Source organism: Arvicanthis niloticus, chromosome 28 (assembly GCF_011762505.2).
Source record: "Arvicanthis niloticus isolate mArvNil1 chromosome 28, mArvNil1.pat.X, whole genome shotgun sequence".
NCBI lineage: Eukaryota > Metazoa > Chordata > Mammalia > Rodentia > Muridae > Arvicanthis > Arvicanthis niloticus.
The window spans coordinates 7074161-7097967 of NC_133436.1; the positions used below are offsets into that span (position 1 = coordinate 7074161).

A 23807-nucleotide genomic window follows, 5' to 3' on the forward strand; every position below is an offset into this window, starting at 1 on the left:
TACTGGGCCACTTGGCAAGCACGCTGATGTCATTACACATTGACCTATAGAACTGTTTCTGATAAATGGCAAGGTATTACTTCTAATACTTCTGGGTGCACAGTTTAAAGCTCATATTTGAGATATAAGTTTCTCTGTCTCTTTCATACACACACACACACACACACACACACACACAGAGTTTGTTACCAAGGTCAAATTGTAAAGAAGCCACTGTTCTTGAGTACCAATTCACATATCTGAGCCAGAGCTGCCATGAGATGCCATGCACATGCGCATACCTGATGTCCACAGGAATCAGTAGTCACGTTTGCAAAGTAGTAGGCTTCAGGGGCACAGCCGTGATGCTCATCTTCCCGAATATTAATTTTTTAAAGAATGTAGACATGTAGAGACTCGAGGTTTCCTTTTTGCCTACCCAAAACCACAGCTCTCATCTTAAAGAGAATAAGAAACATTTTGTCCTTGAGCTATGCGAGTGACCATAACCCAGGAACAAACATTTAGGTCACTTCCAATTCCATGTTCCAGCATGAAAGCAGTTTCATAATTTTACCAAACAAAGAGTCATGAACCAAGGCATGTTAAAAATACATATGTCTGTACATCAGAAAGGTGTTTACAAGAAGATGGGGGAGGTTTCCTATAGGCTCAAGATGCTGTCTGATGGAAGCCTTTGCTTTTAGGTTGGTAAAAAGCCAGTAGTCTGTTAATAAATCCCAAAAGGGCTTTATCTATTAATCACATTATGTAAGTTTAAATTCAGAGGTGCCTATTATGGAGGGTTAGAACTAGCCCAAGAACTGGTAACTAACCTCTGGACCTGCAACATTCCAACCTCCCCCCAACGCTAATGTTCTTCTGCCAGTCAGCCAGTTTCCGCAGGCACGGCTTATTTTCAGTAATTCTAGTTCACACTTTCAGTATGTGCGATGGCCAGGATGCTACTCATTTGTGAACATTTTTTTTTTTTTTTTTTTTTTTTTTTTTTTAATATTGCAATCTTTTCATGGGAAAGAAAGCTCAGCCTGTTAAAAGATTCTAGGAGCCCTAAATTCCCAGGATCACAGCAGACCAGCTGGCTTTTGCTCACGGATGCAAACGCATTCCTACATAACTGACAACCTTGTGCTTTAAAGATGTGTAGTGATTTCTAAGAGCATAATTAGTAAAGTAGACTTTAGTCTGTGGCAGTAAAACTGGAGGTGCCTGGGCTTCTTGTATCTTTTTGTCTGTCCTAAGTGAGGCTTTATGGATATTTGTGCTCTGGTCTCACTGCTACCTCTGTCTCAGAGAAGTTTCTGTACTGCACGCAAGCTTTACTGTAGTATGCAGCATGTTCCTGAGCCATTTGAGAAGTCCATTCTGGCGTCTCTGTCACTGGGCTATGTTATTCATTTCTGTGACATCACTGTCTGTCACTGTGGCTAGCACGTAGTTATTTTATTTGGTAAGTATTTATTGGTGAGTTAACGAATTCTGTTGTCACTAGCAACTCCGTCTGAATCTTATTACTACTTATTTCAGAGCATATGAAATAAGAATAAGTTGAGAGAGAGCTTTTGATATTAAATGTTGAAACGTGTCTCCCCTTTTAATACAATTAACACCATTCTCGGTCCTCACAGAACTCTGAGGTATTGCAGCTCTGAAATATTCAACAGCAGATCTTTGCCACGTCATAAAAGCAAACGCAGAAGCATAAAGATGGCATTTCCAACACTCACAATTCTGTCATAGAATTTACATCAAAATAAAGGGTGCAGTGTTTGTTGGCCTATTACAAACACCCAGTGGGGTCTGATAGATGTGTGCTTGTCTCAGGATGGGGGCAGTGAAATTCAGTGCAGCCTCATTTCACTATTACCCACTCACTGTAACAGTCAGTAATCAGTTCTCTGCAGTACTCACCCTTTTAAGATACCCTAAGATTAACAAGTGCTCATCAATTTGGACCTCTCTTTCCGTGTTTGGAAACAGTCTCCCACACAGTGGTCTGATATCAGACTCACTATGTAGCTCAAGCCGCTCTTGAACTTCTGAACCTCTCGCCTCACCTTGCAGAGCTGAGATTACACATGTGAAGTGCCACATCCAGCACCTCAAACCATTTTCATTACCATTTCATTAAGGGGAAGTCTCTGCTCTGTATCAGTAACCCACTCCTCTCAGTGCCTTCCATTGGCTGTGAAGAAATGGCGTTTTTCCTCAGGCTCTCGCTATTACCATTTCTGTCTCCAGGTTTGCCTGTTCTGGACATTAAACACGAATGGCATGGGACAAGAGATTTACCTTTCTGCCCTGATTCTTTCATGGAGCTTAATGTTCCTAAGGTCCATCCATGTGCTAGCACAAGTCAATGACTTATCTTCTAAAGGCAAACGACATCCACTGTGTGTTCATATCAGACATGTGGTCTGTGTGTTCATATGGCACATGAGCTGTGTGTTCATATGACACTGTGTTGTGCATTCATATGGCATGTGTGCTGTGTGTTCATATAGCATATATGCTGTGTGTTCATATGACATGTATGCTGTGTGTTCATATGGCCTGTGTGCTGTGTGTTCATATGACATGTATGCTGTGTGTTCATATGGCCTGTGTGCTGTGTGTTCATATGGCCTGTGTGCTGTGTGTTCATATGACATGTATGCTGTGTGTTCATATGACATGTATGCTGTGTGTTCATATGGCCTGTGTGCTGTGTGTTCATATGGCCTGTGTGCTGTGTGTTCATATGGCCTGTGTGCTGTGTTCATATGGCCTATGTGCTATGTGTTCATATGGCAAGTGTGCTTCACATTTATATTGTATGTGTGCATTCATCCTCTTGCCAGGTGATGGTCTCCGAGTGCTTTTTCTCAACCATTAAGAAGCATGCTGGAAAGTGCATTCACATAGTCATTTTAAATGTGGAAACGGTTTTCATTTCCTGTGAGCAGACACCTAAGACTAGAATTACTGAGGCAGATGGTAGTTCTGTGACTAATTATTTGAAGAAATGCCTGACTTTTTCCGAGTGCCTCACCATCTCACACTACTAGTATGTCTGAGAGACCCAATCCCTCCGTGACTGTAGAAACCAAGATAAGATCTCAAAGAATATTTTCGATGTTGTTTAAGAATATAATGCCATTTGATGTTGAATAGATAGCTCTTTTCCAACTTGTTTTGATACCTTTTGGTACCATTTATTGAATGCCTACTATATATATACATATAATATATATATACATATATACATATATATGTATATATATATTATATGTATATATATATATAGTATATATACATATATATGTATATATATATATTATACATTAATCTAAAAAATAACACCTAGGCAGCCATTCAATCCTTCCCAAAGCCTTATAAAATAAATAATACTATTTTACATTTGAAGATATTAAAGCCCCCAAAGTTAAGAGGGACAGCAAGAAATTTGAGAAGGAGCTTTGGCCAGAGAACCTCTGTTTGCAAGCCTGGACTCTACGGTGCCATGCTGAGCCATTGCCAGAAACTGTGTTGAGAAGTGAGAGCTACATTTGCAATTAGTTTTGCGTTCATGCTCTAGGCCTTCCTTTTACTATCTACCTGATCATTTGGTTAGCCATTAATACTGATTTGTTGCTAAGTGAGGCATAATAAAGTCTGTTAATTTTTTTATGCCAAGCACAGCACCGTCACTGATAAGTGTGGACTCTGTACCTGTGCTATTCCAGCAGAACTACTCGAATTGGTTCATGTAGTGCTGTCTTTAGACGATTAACTTCATAAATATTGAACTCATAAGTTGAGAATTTATATTGGTTCACAATGACACTTCTTATTTTAGTCAATAAAAGTTTTTATTTATATTTATTTTATGTCTAAAATTAAACAGAAAACTTATTTGTAACAAATAAATAAATAATTGCTACCATGGTGGCCATTAAAAGAAAAATGGAACAGAATCTGTGTTAATTGTATTCACAATTGTTGAACTAACTAATCTCTGAGAGGGAAAGATATGCACCAGGGCTCTTTAGCCATGGGACATACTTACATAGTACTGGGTTCTCTTCAAGATACTCATGTCCAAGAAGCGATTTTTCTTGACATTTGTTAATTGTCTAAACATTTTGTTAATGCAAGTGAAATTTCAAAATTGTCTAAAATTTTTCAATAAAAATATAAGAAAGAATAAATTTATCTCTGAAAAATATTTCACCAGTAGTTGAAACAAAACAAAATTTCCTTACAGTATGGTCTCCAGGATCTGTTTCTGCAGTAATGGAATGCTTGGTCATCTTGCCAGTTAAGGTCAGGCTTGGTACGTTTTATGTTTCTCTGTTTATAGTGATCAGCTCCATGGTAAACGTAGCCTCTGTTCACATTAGTCAGTAGTCTTCAAACTGTTCTGCCCAAATATCTCATGAAAGTAGTAGAGAACTGTGTTCGTCTTTGCACATTTTACGTTAATATAGAAATGAATTCTTAACTTGCAAGATATGGTATTACCATAGCATAAATAAGAAGTCAAAACAGTAAAACAGATGTCGAAATATGATCCACTCCTCTTCTTAATTGCTGTTACTTAGTCATTCGTCTAAAAGGCCAATTTTAATCATTTAAAACGGCCCGTTTCTTATTGGTCAGCTCTGGTTTTTGTTACACTTGCCAGCAGGATTGGCTTTGGTTAGTTTCCCTATTCACCATGGCTCCTAGGTTTTCTAGCACATAGTAAAGTTTTATTTGTAGCTGTAAAATTAGTACTCAGAGCGAGTCTGGCCTGGCAAAGAAAAGACAGTCTGTTTATGTTGATATGACTAACAGACTTTTGAAACAACAGACCCCAAAGAAATGAGAGTTTCCACAGGGATCTCCTGCTGGGAGAAGGAAAAGGTACCAACAGGAGGGGGAACTTGTCTCCCAGAAAAGATGTCGCATGGTCTTGCAGGATGAAACTGAATCCCAGAACCACACCTTGACTGAGCGCATAGATGTACGTATCTTTGATCCTTTATTTAAATTTTGATCTCACTTTAGAGCCTGAAAGACAGATTTGAGGGTTCTGATGGATCTCTTTGTCCTTCATCCCATATTGAGTAAATCTCCCTTTGTGCTTGTTGCTGTTTCGTCTCTTTTCATTGGCTGATGGAAGGTAATGGGCAGACCTGACTTGGAACACAGGCTGTTACCCGCCAAGTTTGATAACAACAGCTCTTCTACCTTTGTCCACAGTCAGCTCTGCCTCCTCTCTCACTGCAGAAGTACAGAGAGTGAAGACATGCATGCCCCGAGCTGGCTTTATGTGGGCTCTGGGATCCAAACACACTTGCATGGCATTTCCTTTAGCCACCGAGCCATCTTCTTGGCTTTTTTTTTTTTTTTTTTTTTTTTTTTTTTTTGCTAGTTTGTAAGAAAGATCTGTACATGAGTATCTATTACCTTCTGCTATAATGAAATGTGAAATGGGCTCATTATCTTGATTTTCTTTAATTTCTGTAGTTATAAGCACATTTTAATAAATAATATGGATTAAATATAGAAATAGGTTTTATTATATCGTCATTTCATTCTTTAAATGTCTAAAACTTACAATGTAACAACAAAAAATATTTAGCAATTCTTTGTTACAAATATACTAGTTATCTACCAATCAATCACTTTCTAACCAAATTTAGTACACCTTTAATTTTGTTAAAAAGAATTATGAACTACTTATTTTTGAATAACTGAAATAAATTATTCACTTGTTCACTTTCTGGGAGGTATACCAAATAGATCTCAGATAATTTAAAGTTCATTTAGTTTGTATGCTAGTCTATCATTTAGAAGCATCTGATTAAATCTGATATATTTAGAAAATATTGGGAAAACGAAATACTATACATTTACACATCTTTACTAAATAATACTTATATTTAAGTATTTTATATTTTATATTTATATTTAAGTATATTATATTTATATAATAACTTATAATTAAGTTTATCTTTAAATATTTTTATCAAAGCCTTGGCACGATATATTTAACTGAAGCAGCTTGCTGAAAATGTTTTCCCTTTGACATAATTAGTAGAGCTAATTGCATTTAAATTGACCTACCAATCAGAAATAATTTGCCATAAAAAGTATCTGAATACCTTCTTTGTTAAGTATGAGCTATTATTCCACAGTGGCCAAGAGCACTGATGAGTGCGTGAGTGCGTGAGTGCGTGGTTTGCTGTATGGGGAAGGATTGATGTGTGGATAGAGAGTGAGTAGGTCCAGCATGGAAGGATAGATGGTGGATGACAGAAGGTGAGGATGGAGGGAAGCAGATGGATGGGTGCATGGATAGAGGGGAGAAGGTGGAGCGAAGGCAGCCTAGGTAAGGAAAGGAACTTTGCCAGGAATTTTGCTTCCTGAATAAAATAGCATAATTCTTTATCATCATCATCAACAACAACATCATCATCATCAACAACAATAGCCTTAGTTCTGATCATCTGAGACTGTCTGAGGATGGTGTACCTCCTTGGTAATTACCTGGGGTAGAAGAGCTGAGATAGTAGGCATTCCCCTCTTTTTTTTTCAGTCTGAATTCAGAATAATCCAACCCAAATAGCATAAAATAGTCTGAGAGAAAACGACTCTCTCTAATGCCAACCTTAACTTTCCTGTGAAGGTAAAGACCTCTGCTGTAGACTTCTCAATAACCAACAATATAAATTGTTCTCTTGGTCAGCCTCCAGCAGTGCACTAGAGACACCAGACAAGAGGGAGAGGTCTCTGAACATACCAACCATGAACATGGTTTTAGGCATGCTGGATTTACTGGGAGGGGACATGAACCTTTGGAGGTGGAAGGATTACTTATTCTCAGGCCAGGGCTAACAGTTCAGTGTGAAAGTTAATCTTGCAAAAGCAAGAGATTGAGGGCCCTGGGATGCCTGTTTCTGCTCTCCTTGTAAGTAGTAAGCAAGCCCCTCCCCCTCTTTACTCATCTTGTAGTAAATGCTGTTCCAATTATCTCATGATGCGCCCGTAAAGATTAACTGAGATAATGTCCTTACAAGCACTTTGAAAATAGAGAGCTGTGCCTGAGCCACAGATAGCACTATCAGGATACCACCGTCACTTGAGATTAACTGCAGAGCACCACCACCACCACCACCACCTCTAGCACAGTGCACCGAACGCCTCTCCAAGAAAAGAAAAGGCTACAGTTATCCAAACATTGGTACTGTGCATTTGACATGGGAAACACAATTACTTTTAAGACATGGTGGGATTCTAGGAAACAAATAACTATTGAAATTTACAGACAGAATTTTACTTTCCTTGTATTAATTTTTTTAAAGATCATGACCACTGTATGAAGTAATTACTATTATTATCTCCTATTTGAGTTAAAATTGATGGAGGACAGTAGCCATGGTTACAGAGGTGACAAGAAGGGCAGAGGTGAATGTCAATTCCAGGGAGCAGTTCCTGAGGCCAGGATCACAGTCATAACATCTACCTCTTCTGAGATACATCCTTAATTGCATTCCCCACCTCCTATTCTTCATCTCTCATAATGCCAGTCAGTGATTAAGGAAGAAAATGGAAGAATTCATCCAAAAAAATGAGGCAAATTAGAGAGGCAAGGGAGGAAGGGAGGTCAATGCATAATCAGGTGGACATAAAGAAGCATTACAATTGTCAGGGCCATGATGAAATTCTAGGGGTTGCTTTTCCCTGTGATACTGGCTTTCTCACCTACCAGAGGGGTTCAGAATCCTCATCTGTGGTCTGTCTCTGGCCTGGGAGACTGAGAGCACAAAAAGACATGGACGTATGGCCACATGAGGTACAAAGCACTTCTAACTCAACCAGGGAGGAGTGGGAGGGTGGGGTATGTGATTTATAAGCTCTCTCAAATTTCCAAGTGGTGACAACACATCAAGGGTCATTTGATATCAGCTAATCAATCTCTAGTGTGTCTCCTTCTCTCTCACTCATTTCAGTATTCTGTATGTCTCCTCTCCGTGGACACTGTCCTTTTCATGGATGTTGTCCTCTTCATGGAGGCTGTCTAGCTCCACTGGGTTATTTAATTCATCCAACACTCTTTTTCTCCTGATTATAGTTTTGCTCCACCAATTCCCATTTGCTTCTGTTTTATAATTTCCATTGTTCCATGTGTTGTTATGACTTTCTACTTACTGTAAGAATATTTTTGTTTTGCTTAATTGAGGATAATCATACAAACTCTTTTAAACTTTTGTCTCTTCGGTTCAAAGTTAGAGCCATGTTGGTGTTCCTTCAGCTGCCTTCCTTCTCTCTTGAGACCAAGCCCTCCTTTTCTGGTTCTTTGAAATGTTTGGTAACTTTGTAATTGTTTCACAGGTGTCGTGACTGTGGTATGTGGGGACTCTGTCTGCTTCTCCCGTGAGAATTGTTCCTTTCTTTTCCAGAGGCAATACTTTGATTCTACTTTAATGGGGGAAAAATGTCTTCATTGAGTAGAACTTATGGTCTTAGACCTCCATCTTCAGTTCTATTTCGAATGACTTTTATTTTAGAATACTTTTAAGTCTTCCAGGGAAAATAAGCAAAGGTGAGATGGTGTAGAACATTATCATGTATGCCACACCTAAGTTCCAGGATTATTAAAAAGTTTTAAATTATTATATTTGCTTCATTTTATATGTATGGGTGTTTTGCCTGTATGTATATCTGGTACTCATCCCGTGGAGGCCAGAGAGGACCCCAGATCCCCTGGAGGTGGAGTTAGCAATTTTGTAAGATGCCACATGGATACTGGGAATTAAACCCTGGTCCTCTGTAAAAGTAGCTTTTGCTCTTAACCTCTGAGTGATCTCCTTAGGTCTTGTGTCCAGTGTAATTTTCAATAACTTAATCATTATCATGAATGTGCTGTTTGTACATTTTTACCCACTGATGTCCTGCCTTTATTTGTATTTCTTCAGCTTTTTCTGTCTCTGTAGCTTTCCAGCTCTCATCTAGACTAACACTGTGTTTAGTTATTGCATGTCCTTGGATTCTTCTAGACTCAGACCCTAGGTCAGACATTTGTGGCTTCAGTGACCTCGAGTTTTTGAGTTGTGACCAGACATTTTCACACTGCTTATCAGCTGGGTTTTATCTGATGTTCTTCTTAAAGATTAGACTGGGGTTGTAGGATTTTAGATGGGAGGCAGCAGCAGAACAGGCTGTTCTCAGTGTCCCCTGTCCTGCTGGCCTCCTCACATGGCCAAGGAGTGTTTGTCAGGCTCCTGCACTAAGGAGGATCTCTGGTTTTCCATACACATAGGAAGTCATTTTGCATATACTTGAGGTCAGGGATTGTGCTTTCTGCCCAAGTGGACAGTTACTCTTGTGACTGAACCTCTGTCAGGCTATTTTCTACTTTCACATTAGAGAGGTTCACTACAGGGTGGGTGGGCAGAATTTGCACATTCCTTTTCTGGTTCTTTTTTTTTCTTGGATTGCCCTTCTCCTCAGAAGCCAATTCCCCTAGACTCAGCCTCCTGCTTCACTTGAGACAGCACTGTGGTTTTGCTTACAGGGAGGCTCCCAGAGAGGACCACCCAGATACAGGCTATAGCCAACTGAAAGTCTTTACTCCAGTCAGCTGGGACTACACTCAGGTATTCGGGACCCAAGCTTAGCCCAAATGTTTGTGTCCAGAGCACTGGGTTTTTGAAGCTTCAGTGGGGCTCTACCAAAGCAGGCAGTTTAACAGAAGTTAAGATAAACTACCTAGGGCATCTTAACATTGGGTTCCTAGAACACATTTTGGTAAGTTTCTATGGACTGTCTATCAAAGAGATCAAATTCCAATTAAACCAGAAATGGCCTCAGCAAGACCAGAAGATGTAGAAACCTCTGCACTGTCTTGACCTGTCACAAATAGACAAATTTGCAATTCACTTATCTACGATTTATAAAATAATATATGCAAATATTCATGGATGCTACACATGTATGTAAATATATGTATATTTACTTTGTAATTCTTCTCTAGGCTAAGATATCCTAAATTCAGATACCTATTATATATAATATTATGATATTATAGCTGTTTTGCCACACAGTAGATTTGCTGACTTGCATGTGTAAACACACATCTATAAATGGCTACTCATATATTCATTGTTATTACTTTTAATTAATTGGTTGATTATTTATATCAATGTGGGTGTTTTGTCTGCATCCATGTCTATGTACCACATGCATGCCTGTTGACCACAAAGGCTAGAAGAAGGTATCGGATGTGGGTGCTAGGAATTGAACATAGGTGCCCAGAAAGAGTAACCAGTACTCTTAATGGCTGAGCATCTCCCTAGTGCCCTTGCTATTATTTTGTAATCTAGATTTTAATGTCTGGAAGTATATTACAAATTATATGAGCAATTCCATGTACACAGCTAGTAAGTTACAACCCTTTACTGAGTGATTTGAAGAATGAATGTAAGCAATCAAGATTGAAAACAGTTTTACTTTGTAAATACTAAAGCCTTTCTATAAGCTTTGGTTATCTGGGGGAGAAAACAGAACTGGAAAAAGCTAAAGCACTCACAAGATGATATTAATGTGTGGCTAGAGTTTGGTGGCCAAGCCTAGGAGTGGTATACCAGGGGCTTAGAGCTTAGAAAAGTAGTCAGAGTCTAATCATGAAGGGCTTTGTGTCCAGAGTAACGATGAAGTCTTTCCCTCTGAGGGTAGAAGAAACCCAGGGGACAGTCAGTGTAGGGAGCCATATGTGTTGATTGACAGTCTAGAAAAGCACTTTTTTCTGGCTGCCCTGTAGGCAGTGAATTGGAGATGGAAAATACTGAATCTCAGAAGCAATGTACGTGACTCTGCATCATTCTGAAAGATGACGACAGCTGGGACCGTGTGGCATTGATGAAGAGGGAAAGAGAAAGTTTGGGATATGCTATAGATGCAATTAAGAAAATGCAGGAACAAATCAAAGACAGTGGCAATAATGCAATGTACTGGAACCACTCAGAAAAGAGTTCAACATTCATTTTACTGCACCTCTTGGATGCTGGCCAAACATTTCTGATCTAGTAGATGTTCATATCTAGGGTCCCAGGGAGTTGGCAAGTCTGAACAAAAGGTGTAGAAATCCATGATGCTCATTGTATTACTGCCCTGTATTAGATGAAGCCACCTGGGACAACACACATACTAAAGAAAAACTCTCTTCTAACGCCTATTGGATATTCCAAAGGTGTGTAGGCACAAAAAAGGAAGGGAAGCCATAAGATGAAATTACAGAAGTCTGCCCTGTGCTCCAGGGGAATACCAGAAGAGTGTAGAGGCAGATGCCAAGGGGGAAAAGTATTGTAAGTCTTAGAACAGACTACATGGAGTGTCTCTGATCCAAGGAAGGGGATGATAGATTGAAAATATGAAGACCATTGCTTTACTACAAATGCTCTTCCCAAATGGGTTTGTGCAACATCCATTTTTTTTTTCAAATAGACAACAAAAATATAAGTAATTCTCAATAAAATTCCCCATGCAGAAAAATGGAGTAGCAACTAAGGGGGAATGTGAACATGTGACTTTTGTTTGTTTGCTTGTGTGTTCATTTTCTTGTTTCAAACAAGAGCTATCAGCCTTAGAGATAGTGCTCAAAGAAAGAGAAGGAAGTCCTTACCAGGGGACACTTGGAAATACATACCCAGGCAATTTTTAACTACTGGAGCAAAACATGCCCTTGGGATTTACTAGGGTACAGCTGGGGCTGAAGTCCTATAGAGTATAGGGTACTCTCTCCCCTGGGAGCCAGGTCTTGCCTTAGTCAATGCACAGAGCACATGTATACATTGGTGCTAGTTTTCTGTCTTGGGCTTGCTTTTGTTTGATTTCCTCAGCTAAAATGCTCAGCCTCACACGATTCTTCATAGCAGCAAAAGCACATCTCCACCAAATTTTGACAGCCTGGATTTCCTGTCAATTAACTTATATCACCATCAGGGAAATGAAAGCCAGGTGCTGATTGGTTTGTATCCATTCCTGAACCAATCACAAAAACAGTGATAGGAAGGATGGAATTATGCTGAGTAGTTAGAGTCCATTCCTAGGGATGGTGAGGCAGTCCCACCCTGTCATCCTCAGTGCAGGAGTAGAATAATATTTGGGAGGCAGACAGATCACATAAGAACATGATCATACCCTGTACCCTGCTCAGGCCACACCATTGAAACAGCCTTGAAAGGTACATATGGGTCCACTTCCCAATAATACCCCCCTCCCATTTACTTTCTTATCCTCTAGGTTTTCTGAACACTAGTGAGAGATGACGGGGGCAGAGGTGGGTGGGAAATATATCTTCCCAGCTCTTAAAATGGAAAATGGCAAGCTTGACACTAGCATGTACTACACACATACACAGAAGACCTTGTCTCAAAGAAAGTGGTCATTTTGTCTCATGGTTTTCCTTCTCAGTTTGCGTTATGTCATTGGTGACCCACCTACTCATGTCATATGTTGAAGGTGATGAGACACTTCAGATGCTGCAAGAAGTATTATAACAACACACTGAAGAAGGAGGAGGAGGAAGAGAAGGAAAAGAGGAGGAGGAAGTAGAAGTAGTAGTAGCAGTAATAGTAGTAGGAGGAAGAGGAGGAGGGGGAGGAGGAGGAGGAGGGGGAAGAGGAGGAGGAGGGGGAAGAGGAGGAGGAGAAGACTAAACAAACTGCAAAGTTTTAAGATATAATCAAATTTCAGAAAATGATGACTAGCCAAATTTCTCTTTTAGCTCTTAGTTCTTAAAAGGTTTGGGTCCATTGTGATGATAAGACCTAAGAAATATACTTTACTCAGTGTTTACCGGAATACCAGGTACTTTTTTGTAGTTTACAACAAACAGTGGTATGGCTTTAAAATTAGCTCTAGCTCCTCCAGACAGCTCAAGTAAGGAACTGATTTTACAGGAAGCGCTCTTCTGTTTTGTGGGCAGTTTCTGAAATGCCATCACAAGATATCTGAAACAGGGTCTGGGGATGGTACATGAAATCACTGCAGACCCTCAGTAGACAAGGCAACCAGGAGTGGAGGATGCTGGATATTTAACCTAAGTTGTGAAATTAGAAAGAAGGATGGCCAGGAGTCAAGTTACTACTTGCCTGATTCTAAATGTCCCTTGCATTCTATGTGGGAGAACACTGGGTGTCTCTGCCTCTCCCAACTCAGGAATCATGGCTGGAGTTGAGGGGCTGTACAGACAGGATTTGGTATATTTCCACAGACATTTGGTTATTGACCTGCCCACTTTCTTAAGATGTTCCTCTTTTGCCTATGGAAGAATTATAGTTGATTGAATACAATAGGCTTAGTTGTTCATTTTATTGTAAAATCAATTTGTATCACAGACTTAATATTCAAAAGTATCTCTTTGTATCTAATTTTCATAATTTATGCAAAGTGAATTTAAGATTGTTTCTAGAACAAGAAATGCTTAATAAAACCTAAAACATGATTTGAACACTTCTACAGATTTTCTGCTACTATTATTTCACCTTCTTCCCCTCAATTTTCTTCCTAAGCCTTGCATTTACAGTAGGATTTTCATGAGTTAAACCCTAGGGAAAACACATTAGAACAGAGTCTCTTGGGGTTTTAATGTAGTTCTATAGTACCTTTAACATAGTTCCCAACAGCTTCCTTACACATCACCCCCATAGTGTTGTCTTTAAAAAAAAAAAAAAAAAATCTATTCACAGTAGTAGAAAAAAAACCAGTAAGATTTAGAACTTGATCACATCTTTGTCCCTTGTAAGCACCTGTCCTGTGACTTAACCAATGGATTGATTGTCTTTGAGTCTTGATCTGAGATGTTATGCATACATGACCACTGTTAATATATTTTTGTTGCCTATCTTTTCAAAGGTGTTGCATGAAATCACTCACTCACACACACACACACACACATACACACATACACGGGGGGGGGGGAGAACTGTCACTGCCACGTTTTCTTGATATTTAGTATTTTTCATGAATTTCTTATCCTTCTAGTCTTCACCTTTTCTAGATATCTAAAGCTGTTGGGTCTTCTGCTCTCCAGTCTTCAGCACTCTCAGCTCTCTGTTTCTATTTCACTATTTCAGAACCATTGTCCTCCATTCTTAGAACTTGGCTCCTTCCCTGGAATCACTTTTTCACCTTTCTTTTCTTTCCTATCCAGTTTTCTTTTGTATAGGGAATATCACAACACATTAGGAAGCAGGCTTTTGACTGCTGTTGTCAATCCTTTCCATCACGAGAAAAGGACTGTGTTCTTTCCTCAGAGGTCTGAGGTCTCAGGTAGCTTTTTTAGGAATGGGATGAACTGTATATGAATTCCAATTTCATTACAAAGAAGCTGATGTCCACAGGAAAGTGACTATAGTTCTCTGGGCTTCATGTACCACTCTACTAGATAGTGGCACTGAGCTTCCCAGATTACCGAGGGCTCAGAAAAGGCCTCACTTGCAGCGTATGTAAGTGCCTGGTCATCACCGGCACTATAATTATTATCTAAATATTATTAAGCAGATCATCTCAGTCAAGTTGAGAATTATTCAGCATTAGATCCACAATTAAATATAACAGAGACATACATAAATGGATATTCATTAATTTTGAAGCTTGCAGTCTAAGCACTGTGAACATTGTTCAGGGTATCACGTAGCATCATTCAAAGTTTGCCCATTTTTCAGGTTCATGATGTTGAGAACTGACGAGGGAGGGTTGGTATGTTTACTTTTAGCCTATTAAACAAAAAGGAATGGCAGGATTTGTGCGTGGGTCCCGCTTCTGAAGGATGCACTGGATTTGTGCGTGGGTCCCGCTTCTGAAGGATGCACTGGATTTGTGCGTGGGTCCCGCTTCTGAAGGATGCACTGGATTTGTGTGTGGGTTCCAGTTCTGAAGGATGCACTGGATTTGTGTGTGGGTCTCGCTTCTGAAGGATGCACTGGATTTGTGCGTGGGTCCCACTTCTGAAGGATGCACTGGATCTGTATGTGGGTCCCACTTCTGAAGGATGCACTGGATCTGTATGTGGGTCCCACTTCTGAAGGATGCATTTGTAACCTTGTGCTACACTACTTTTCTGAGGGAGCTCTTCATCTTGTCACACAAGCAAAGGTACTAGAGAACAAGAAAGGGTACCAAGGAATGTGTTGGCTTTTCTGGCTTGAGAAAGTAAGGTAGGGCAGTAATTCCATCTTGTGCAACCATGAGATGTCCTGTGCCTTTCCATGTAGGTGTCTGGACTGGAGTTTTGGCCACATACTCATACATGTTTTTTCAGGTAACTGTATAAAAGGAGAAGAAAAATAACAAGAAACCAGGTCAGGAACCAGGGCTCCCAAACACATGTGTGGCTTCTGGTCTTCAGCCAGGACAGAATCACAGCAAGGATAAGAATTGAGGTTCCTTGGAAGAGTGGAGGATAGAAGTGAGCAAGTCAGAGTGATCCAGGACACCACCTGAAGACCCACAGAGTCAACTAACCTGGGACCATGGGGCCTCACAGAGACTGAACCACCAACCAAGGAACATGCAGGAACTGGGCCTAGGTTCCCACACATGTGTAGCAAATGTGCAGCTTGATCTTTATGTGGGGCCCCTAACAAGTGGAATGGGGGTTGTCTCTGTCCCTGTTCCCTGCCATTGGATCCCTTCCTCCTACCTGGAATGCCTGGCTGGGCCTCAGTGGGAGAGGATGTACCTAGACCTGCTGGGACTAGATATCCCAGGATAGGGTGGTATCCAGAGATAGCTCCCCTTATCTGAGAAGAATGGGAAAGGGATTTGTAAGAGTGGGGCTGGGAAGAGAGGAGAAAAGGGGGCTATGATTAGGATGAAAAGTGAATTAAAAATGTAAAAAAAAATAAATAAATAAAATGAAAGCATGTTGAAGAGAAGGGGGCGGGGCAAGAATTAAAGTTCTTGTCCCTAAAGTTGACTGGAAAGTTCCTATTTCTGTCTTACAACATTATTTAATACTTTGTATGCTGTTTTAAAGAAATCTTTAAGTTAAGTTAAAAATAGAAAATATACTACAAAACTAAATATAGACTAGTTGAGAAGCTAAATTCAAGAAGTTAGAAAAAAAAAAGTTAGAAAATGTTTGGTTTTGTTTGTTTTATTTTTCTATTTAAGACAGGGACTCACTATGTAGTCTAGACCATTCTAGAACTTGCTATGTAGAGCAGGGTGGACTAGAACTCACAGCAATCCAGCTGCCCCTGCTTTGGAGATTAAAAATATGTACCAGCCCACCCATGGCTTAAGAAACTAGAAAATATTTAAGAGCCTGACATGGAGTAGTCATGTGGGTCCCCTAACAAGTGGAATGGGAGCTGTCTTGGTCCCTGTTGCCTGCCATTGGATCCCCTTCCTCCTACCTGGACTGCCTGGTTGGGCCTCAGTGGAAGAGGATGTGCCTAGACTTGCTGGGACTAGATATCCCAGGGTGGGGTGGTACCCAGTGGGGGCTCCCCTTATCTGAGAAGAATGGGAGAAGGCAATGGGGGAGGGATACAAGGTTGGATGGATGGTTGGAAATGGCAGGCAGATGTGAGAGATGGTATAACTGGTTTGACAGAGGGAATGAGAAGACAGCCTAGGAGACATCACCAGGTCTAGCCAAAGCCTAATGAAGAGAGTGGTTGCAACAGCAGAGATGATGTCACTTCAAGATCTCTCTAGAAATCGACTGTGACCTGTGAGCTAAGAACACAGTGCACAGAAGCCTTATGCAGAACCTACAACCATTTAACAGCCCAGAAGCCTTCACAGAGCCTTGCCTTCACAAAGCCCAGCACCATATCAGAGGCCCCAGGCTCTCTTCAGCAGTCTACACAGTGGTTTCCATTTCCAACAGTTCTTTCTGGGGCATCCACATGCTGCCTTTGAGTTCTATGCAGGGACCCAGGGGAGGGAGTATGCATATGTTCAGTCTGTTGGAGCAGAATAGTCTGTACACTCATGGGAATCTCAAGATTCCAATCAAGCAAGTTCTCCGCTTGACTCCCTCTGTTCCAAGAGGGCTGTGAAAGGCACAAAGCAGTATTGGTTTGCAGGTCACTGACCAGGGTATGAGCGGGGAAACACCTTGGTAAAACGGTTGTTTTTTGTGTTTTGATTTTTCTAACTACTGCTCTATAGTATACACTTCTCTGTTATAAACGAGAGAAAATGTATGGCATTCACTGGAGGACAGGGGAGGGGCAAGTGGCTTCAGAGACATTTCACTGGCCATTAAGCCTGGAGTAATGTTCTTTCTTCTCTCTCTGCTTCTGGTCTCCTCTAGTGTTTGTCAGGTTCAACTCCAGCTATGGCTTCCCAGTGGAGGTCGATTCTGACACCAGCATCTTCCAGCTCAAGGAAGTGGTTGCTAAGCGACAGGGGGTTCCAGCTGACCAGCTGCGTGTGATTTTTGCTGGGAAGGAGCTTCCGAATCACCTGACAGTGCAGGTGAGTCTCCCTGGGTGGGTAGTCCTCGGGATGTAGGCAGGGCCAAGGCCCCTACAGCTTATACTGCCGATCCGACATTCACGCCTGAAATCTAATAGAATAAATAGTGCCTGGGGATTCCTTGAACTTTACTCCACACGGCTTCATTAATTCTGACCTTCTTAATTATGCATTAAAACAGTATGCAGGAAGGACTGGAGGAAGAAGTGTGAGTGAGCCAAGAAGGGGAGAGAGAAGCCGGGGCACACTCGGCTTAGCGAATAAATGTTTACTGACTGAGGGAGCAGGAAGGCACAATTTCTGGGTCTGTTCAATTTTTACCTTCCTTATTCCATTTGAATCTTAATGAAGAAGAATTCAAATAAATTGTTCCCAATAAGGCTGCTCAGCTCATGCTCAGTGAGGGATTTACAACCCAACTGTGACCCCTGGAGGACACTCACAGCTGCTGCCTGGACAACAGCAGACACTGGCCCAGGGCCCCATTTTCAGAGGGCTCTGAGCCTAGGATAGGCAGCATTGAAGTTATACACAAAAGTACATCTTTCTGTCTCCAAACCTAGATAGAGTTACACCTGGCCCACACCCCTGATACAGAACTAAGTAAACTGTGAGGATCTGCTTTTCTGCCTATTGCTTCCTGGGTATCTGGTCCCTGCTGTGCCATGGAAACCCCGTCTTTATAGCATCTTTCGCATTTGGAGAAATGAATTTTATAGACATCCAAGCAATTGATGTGCAGGCCCATTGCCCAGAATGAGTGAACAGTGAGTGTTTTGGACAGAAGATCAGCAGATATGAACTCCATTTATGCAAGTGATTAAAAGCAGGGAAAAGCGCGTCCCCTCCACTCTGTGCGTGGTGAAATTGCGCCACTATTGAGCCGCTGTTAACAGCTGGTTGGGGATCTGTGCTGTACTCAGACTGCCCAGTCCAGTCAGTCCTCTCTTTGGCTGAAGTATTTGCTACTTTGCGAAATGCTTTTGGAATGTGGGTATACAAAGAAACTATAGAAATGCAAATGGCTTCTGCTATTCTCCCCGCCCCCGCTGGTGGCGGGAGGACTCACACCCATTGTGCAGAAACTGCTGTGCTTTGCTTTCAGGCAATTTGTTTTCATAAGGGAAGTGCCTGTGCTAAGAAGTGTTTTGATTTTTTTTTTTTTTTATTTCAGTCAACTAAAAAGCTTTTTGCTGTTCCTGCCAACTTCTAAACCTAAGATTGTTTCCTTCACAAATAAATGGCTTTAAAACTGTTTCTTGAATCCAGATAGGCTTTATTATGAGAACCTTTAGGTTTTAAAGCCCTTCGCCTGTACAAGGTAGGGTGAGTGTAACAGTTAGCTATTTCTTATTTAGTAAGACTAACAGGTGTGGGGGACGGATTTTATAAAAATCTACCTATTGGTTCAACTGTCTTACCTTGATTCGCACTTTTAGAACTAATAGTGTTCAGAGCTTCTCAGGGGCTTGGATTAGAAGGAGTTCATTCAGGGAGTCTGCTCTTGACCTGCTTAAGGAACTAAAGGCCCACTAGATCAAACTGTCAGTGAGCATCACATATGGTAATGTCATTAACAACGCCATGTGGCTCAGCCTAATGCCTGTCATATGCTCATGCCGTGCGTAATTATTACTGTATAACCCATTAAAATGAGTATCGTGATGTTTCAAAGGTGTAGACTGTACATCTAATGGGAAGGCACCGGGAAAGAGCTCCTGAGTGGACTGAATTCAGATAAGGATTCTTTAGATGGAAGGATAGCACCTACCACACGCTGGAGAGAGAAGGCAGGCTTTGTTTTTCCAGAACCTGGAGGCAATGCTGAAGGCAGAGGGAAGATGTTTGCAAAGGCATTTGACAGAATCTTGACAGACCTGGTCCTGCAATTTTATTCACAGAAAGCAAAGGGGTGCCATAAAAAGCCACGGGAAGGGAGCTGGATTTTCAGGGGTCCTGAGAGTTTCTAAAGAGTGGATATGTGTAGAGATATTTAACAAACCATTGGAACCTAGGCCTGGACCTAGGATACAGATTTAATATTCACAGATATTTGCCCAGAGAGAAATATTTTTACAGCAACTGGAACAGATTCAACTGTCAAGGGGTGAGCATGAAGCAGTATGAGTATCTTCAATTTGATGACAAGGGAGCAAACAACCTCAAGAAGTACAGTCTCCCCAACTGACACTTGTAAGGCTACCCTAAAGACTAAATTTTGAGAGTTAAAAAATAAATGAAGAACATTTCTGCTCTTCGGGGCTGAGGCGATCATTCAGTGATAAAGGTTGCCACACAAACACAAAGACCTGAGTTCAGACCCCTAGAACCCACTGTAAGCCTGACTTAGTCATACACAGTTGTTTGTAATTCCAGTGCTCTTAAGGGGCGGTCAGAAGCTAAAAGGCCAGCTAGCCTGGCATACTCAGCAAACAAGATACCCTGCCTCATACACACACACACAAACCTGTTTATGCACATATACATTGTACACATAGACACAAAGATTTTTTGTTTAATTTTCTGTTACAAGCAATGGAAATTTGGTAAAAGTGGAGGAAAGGTTTGTGACCGAGGACTCTGTAATATGTTCACCTCCACCTCTGAAAGGAAGCAGACCCACGTGGAGAGTTCTCAGAGAAGTGATATCTGTCAAGCTGTGCCACATGGAGACTAGCCTCTGCCTTTAGGACTTGTATGGAGACATAATGAGTGAGAACCAATTTTGCATCCATTGAGATTGTTTCACTTAACATAGTACCATGCTAAGAGTATGCATGGTGTTCTAACAGTGTTTCTATCCTCATCTACCTCTTACATCTTTAGATTGTGTCTAGTTTTTAACATAACAAATGAAAGCAAATTGATTTTTACACACAGGATGCACATTAGAGAATTTGGCTTCTTTGTCTCATATTGCTCATTTTAAAGGTAGAAATAATTATAAGCCCAGTCTTGCTGCAACTTTGTAAGGAAAGGAATGGGTCTGTTTATAGAAAGATGTCACATGCAAGCACACTGTACAAATATGTGCGGTTGTTAACTGTGTGGGTATCCTGATGGCCGTCCTTAGATCATCTCAATGCAAGACTCCCATCAGAATCCATCCATGTAAAATAAGTTAAAGATGAGGTAATGGAAACAGTGCAAGCATTGTGCTATGCTGTGTTGCATGCATGTGTGTATTATTTATACACTATAACAAACAGAAAAAAAACCATTTTTTCCTTTTTTAAGAGTTCCTGTCAGGTCTTGCAACAGAGTACTAAAAACCCACTTGAATCACAGGTTGCTTTTCTCTATGTAGCCAAACATAGCATGCTGCATGTCAAAATCCCTCAAATCAACTTCTTTAACTTCAAATTTATTATTAAAAATTGTACAAGGAAAATGAACTCCAGTACAGTTGTTTATATCCCAAACAGTAAACTTTACAGTTATGTTAACTGCTGAGATGAGAGAGACTTTAATCTCTATTTGGACTTTTGAACAGGATTAATTGGATTTTCACTAAATGCTTTGCTGTTAATATATAAGCAGAGGGTTAGCCAGAGTATTAGTCAGGGTCCTCTAGCAGAACTGAACCAATACAGAATGTGTGTGTGTGTGTGTGTGTGTGTGTGTAATTTTCATTAAATACTATACAGTAGACATAATACCGTACTTATTTATAGAAATTTATTATAACAAATTAACTCCTGTCATTAAGGAGGCTGAGAAGTCGCAAGCTCTACAATCTGCAGGGGAAAACCTCAGAGAATCACTAGTGCTACTTCAGGCCAATATGCAGGTCTCTGGGCCAAAAGCCAGCAGCACAGCTCTAGTTCAAGGCTTAGCCCAGGAAGAGCCAACATTTCAGTTCAAGGCTGAAGGCAAGGAGGAGAGCGATGCCTTCCCTCAGAGATGGTCAAGGGGAATTCCCTTTACTCAACCCTCAGCTCTTTTGTCCCACAACAAAGATCTTCAGCAGACAGGATAAGGCCCTTTAAGAAAATGCACCTGTTACTATAGGAGACATAGATCATTTTCAGCATGTCTCTAATTATGCTGATTTTTTTTTTAATTTAAAAAAGTTACACTAGATTCTCCCGGATACCTCGAATTGTATCTAATTCACATGACTGTTGTTAAACTAAATTATTGAAAGCCAGAGCTTTCGTCACGCCCCTTTAATCTTCCCAACATTATCATTGCCCTCTCATTAGAATTAGACCATCTTTTTCTGACTATAGAATTAATACATATTACTTATAATATATTTTAGATCTTTTCGAGTCAAGGCCTATTATGGAGTCCTGGCTCTCCTGGAACTCGATATATAGACCAGGCTGGCCTTGTACTCAGAGATCCATCTGTCTCTACCTCCCAAGGATTAGAGTAGGCACCAAAATGCGCAGCTCAGTTATAATAGTTTTATAGAAAGTGAACCGTACAAGCATACTCTGGGACTCTGCTTGTTTGTGGTTTTAATTAGTGTTTCTCTTTGTTCAGTGACAGTAGCCATGCCATCACTTAACAATCTCCAGTTTTTTTCCCCTTTGAGATTGTTGTCTGTTTTGCTAATATACCTAAATACACTGAAAAAATTAAAAAACCCTGATATTTATGGGATTTTTATTAAATCCTCTCAGTGATTTCAATTATGAGAAGCTAGCAAACTATGCTCCTATTAGAGCTTCGTTGTAAAGACCTGGCATATTGCATGCTGGGGGTCTTTTCCCATTTAAATGCACAGGTGTTGGGATTTTAGCATTCTTTTATATTCTTGCACAATTCTAGAACACGCTTGTGACTATTTGGTCATCATCATGTAGATACCTGTGTATTTACAGTGCAAGCTCACAATGTAAAGTGAGATGTTCTGCTGAGGGAGAGAAGTGAATGTTTATGAGATCCTCAAAGCTTCCACATGTAAACGCTAAACATAGACGTAGCACTGACCCAGGGACATGCAGCAGGAGGGGTACATGCTTTCCTTGGGGTTTACTCCATGTTTCATCTTTTTTCCTTTTCATAAGTTTTAGAGACACAGTCTATGTAAAACTGCAGTGCTTGAGGATGAGAGTCACTCTATTAAAATCATCCCAGAACAAAATGCTTACGTAGACATATTACCTGGCCAGCTGAGGTTCTGCGAATCCTATCTCAGAGTTTAGAGCCTCAATTTGACCGAGGAGGAAAGTACTCTGTGAGGCCTCCTTGCAGGTACTTTGGGAAATAATAGCTCAACACTGAAGTCTCATGGCAGTTTTAACAATAAAAATATAAGCGGGTGTGTCTTCCTAGCTGGTGAAAGATTACAAGGCTAATGGAAATAATTTAAATCACAACATTAAAAAAAAACTATAGAATTCCAGTTCCTAGAGAATACGGTGAGAACCACTTTTAGAAGATGATCATGGTGCTGTTCAGAGCTTTAGAAATGTAAAGGAAAACAGAAGAAAAAGGAAAAGAAATAAAATAAAACAAAACCAAGACAAGGACAGCAAAGCCCAGAGGATCAAGAATTCATTTATTGAGAAGCCAGACCAGCGCTTTTCCCTGTACACAATCCCAAGTTAGCACCCTAGACAGTCTGTATATTACATACAATTCAAGGGCAGTGGCATTCTGAAAGAATTCCACCAAGCAAAGACCCCCACTGAGCCAGGACCCTCAGACCCACAGACCAGTTCAGGGATGAGTCCCTGGAGGTCCCTTTATCCTGGTTATTCCAGAACTGGGGCTGATGAAGTTGTCAGTCCAGAAATTCCAGTGTGCATAAGAAAGAAGAAAAGTGTCTCAATAATGTCCTGCTCGCTGTCAAAGGGTCAGAAAAGAGGCCATCCAGTAGACCAGAGATCCAGTAGACCAGTTTGCTGCAGTCCAGCAGCACAGGGAAGCCGAGTGCTTAGGAGACTCTCCATGGTCTCAGAGGTCTAAATACCCACGACCAGTGTTCACTTAGTTCACCCAAATAAGAAGTGAAGAATTCTTGACCACAGTACACTCGGTTGAGGGCATTTTCCAAATTCAATTGAGACGCTTGTAGTACAATGTCAGGAACTAAATGGGCACTTCATATTGCCTTTGTTGTTTGTTTACAGAAAACACTCATTCAAAATGCTCTCCCTTTATTGATAACATGCATTAACGTAATAGAATTCAGGGATGAAATTATTTTATTTGTAAACTAAATTTATTTTAAATGGTTCCACTTTCTCTGTTGAATACAAGGCAGAATGAAGTGAGATAAATTTAGTGTTGAATGCATTTCCACCATGCATTATTGTTTGTGTATGAGAAAATTCTGAAAATGACAGCATAAGTAGCTGATATAATGCATTTCTCCCGTGATTACATGA

The 23807-nt window shown here is 40.6% G+C and overlaps 1 protein-coding gene across 5 annotated transcripts in view; it reads left to right on the top strand.

The window, feature by feature from the left end:
- The window catches only part of Prkn (parkin RBR E3 ubiquitin protein ligase), a 1141511-nt gene that overhangs the window by 178912 nt on the left and 938792 nt on the right, over window positions 1-23807 (top strand). For all 5 annotated transcript variants that reach the window (XM_076926642.1, XM_076926645.1, XM_076926643.1 and 2 more), the window contains one exon: window positions 17300-17463. In XM_076926642.1, the coding sequence (XP_076782757.1) occupies window positions 17300-17463 (164 nt within the window). The remainder of the gene's footprint in view (window positions 1-17299; window positions 17464-23807) is intronic.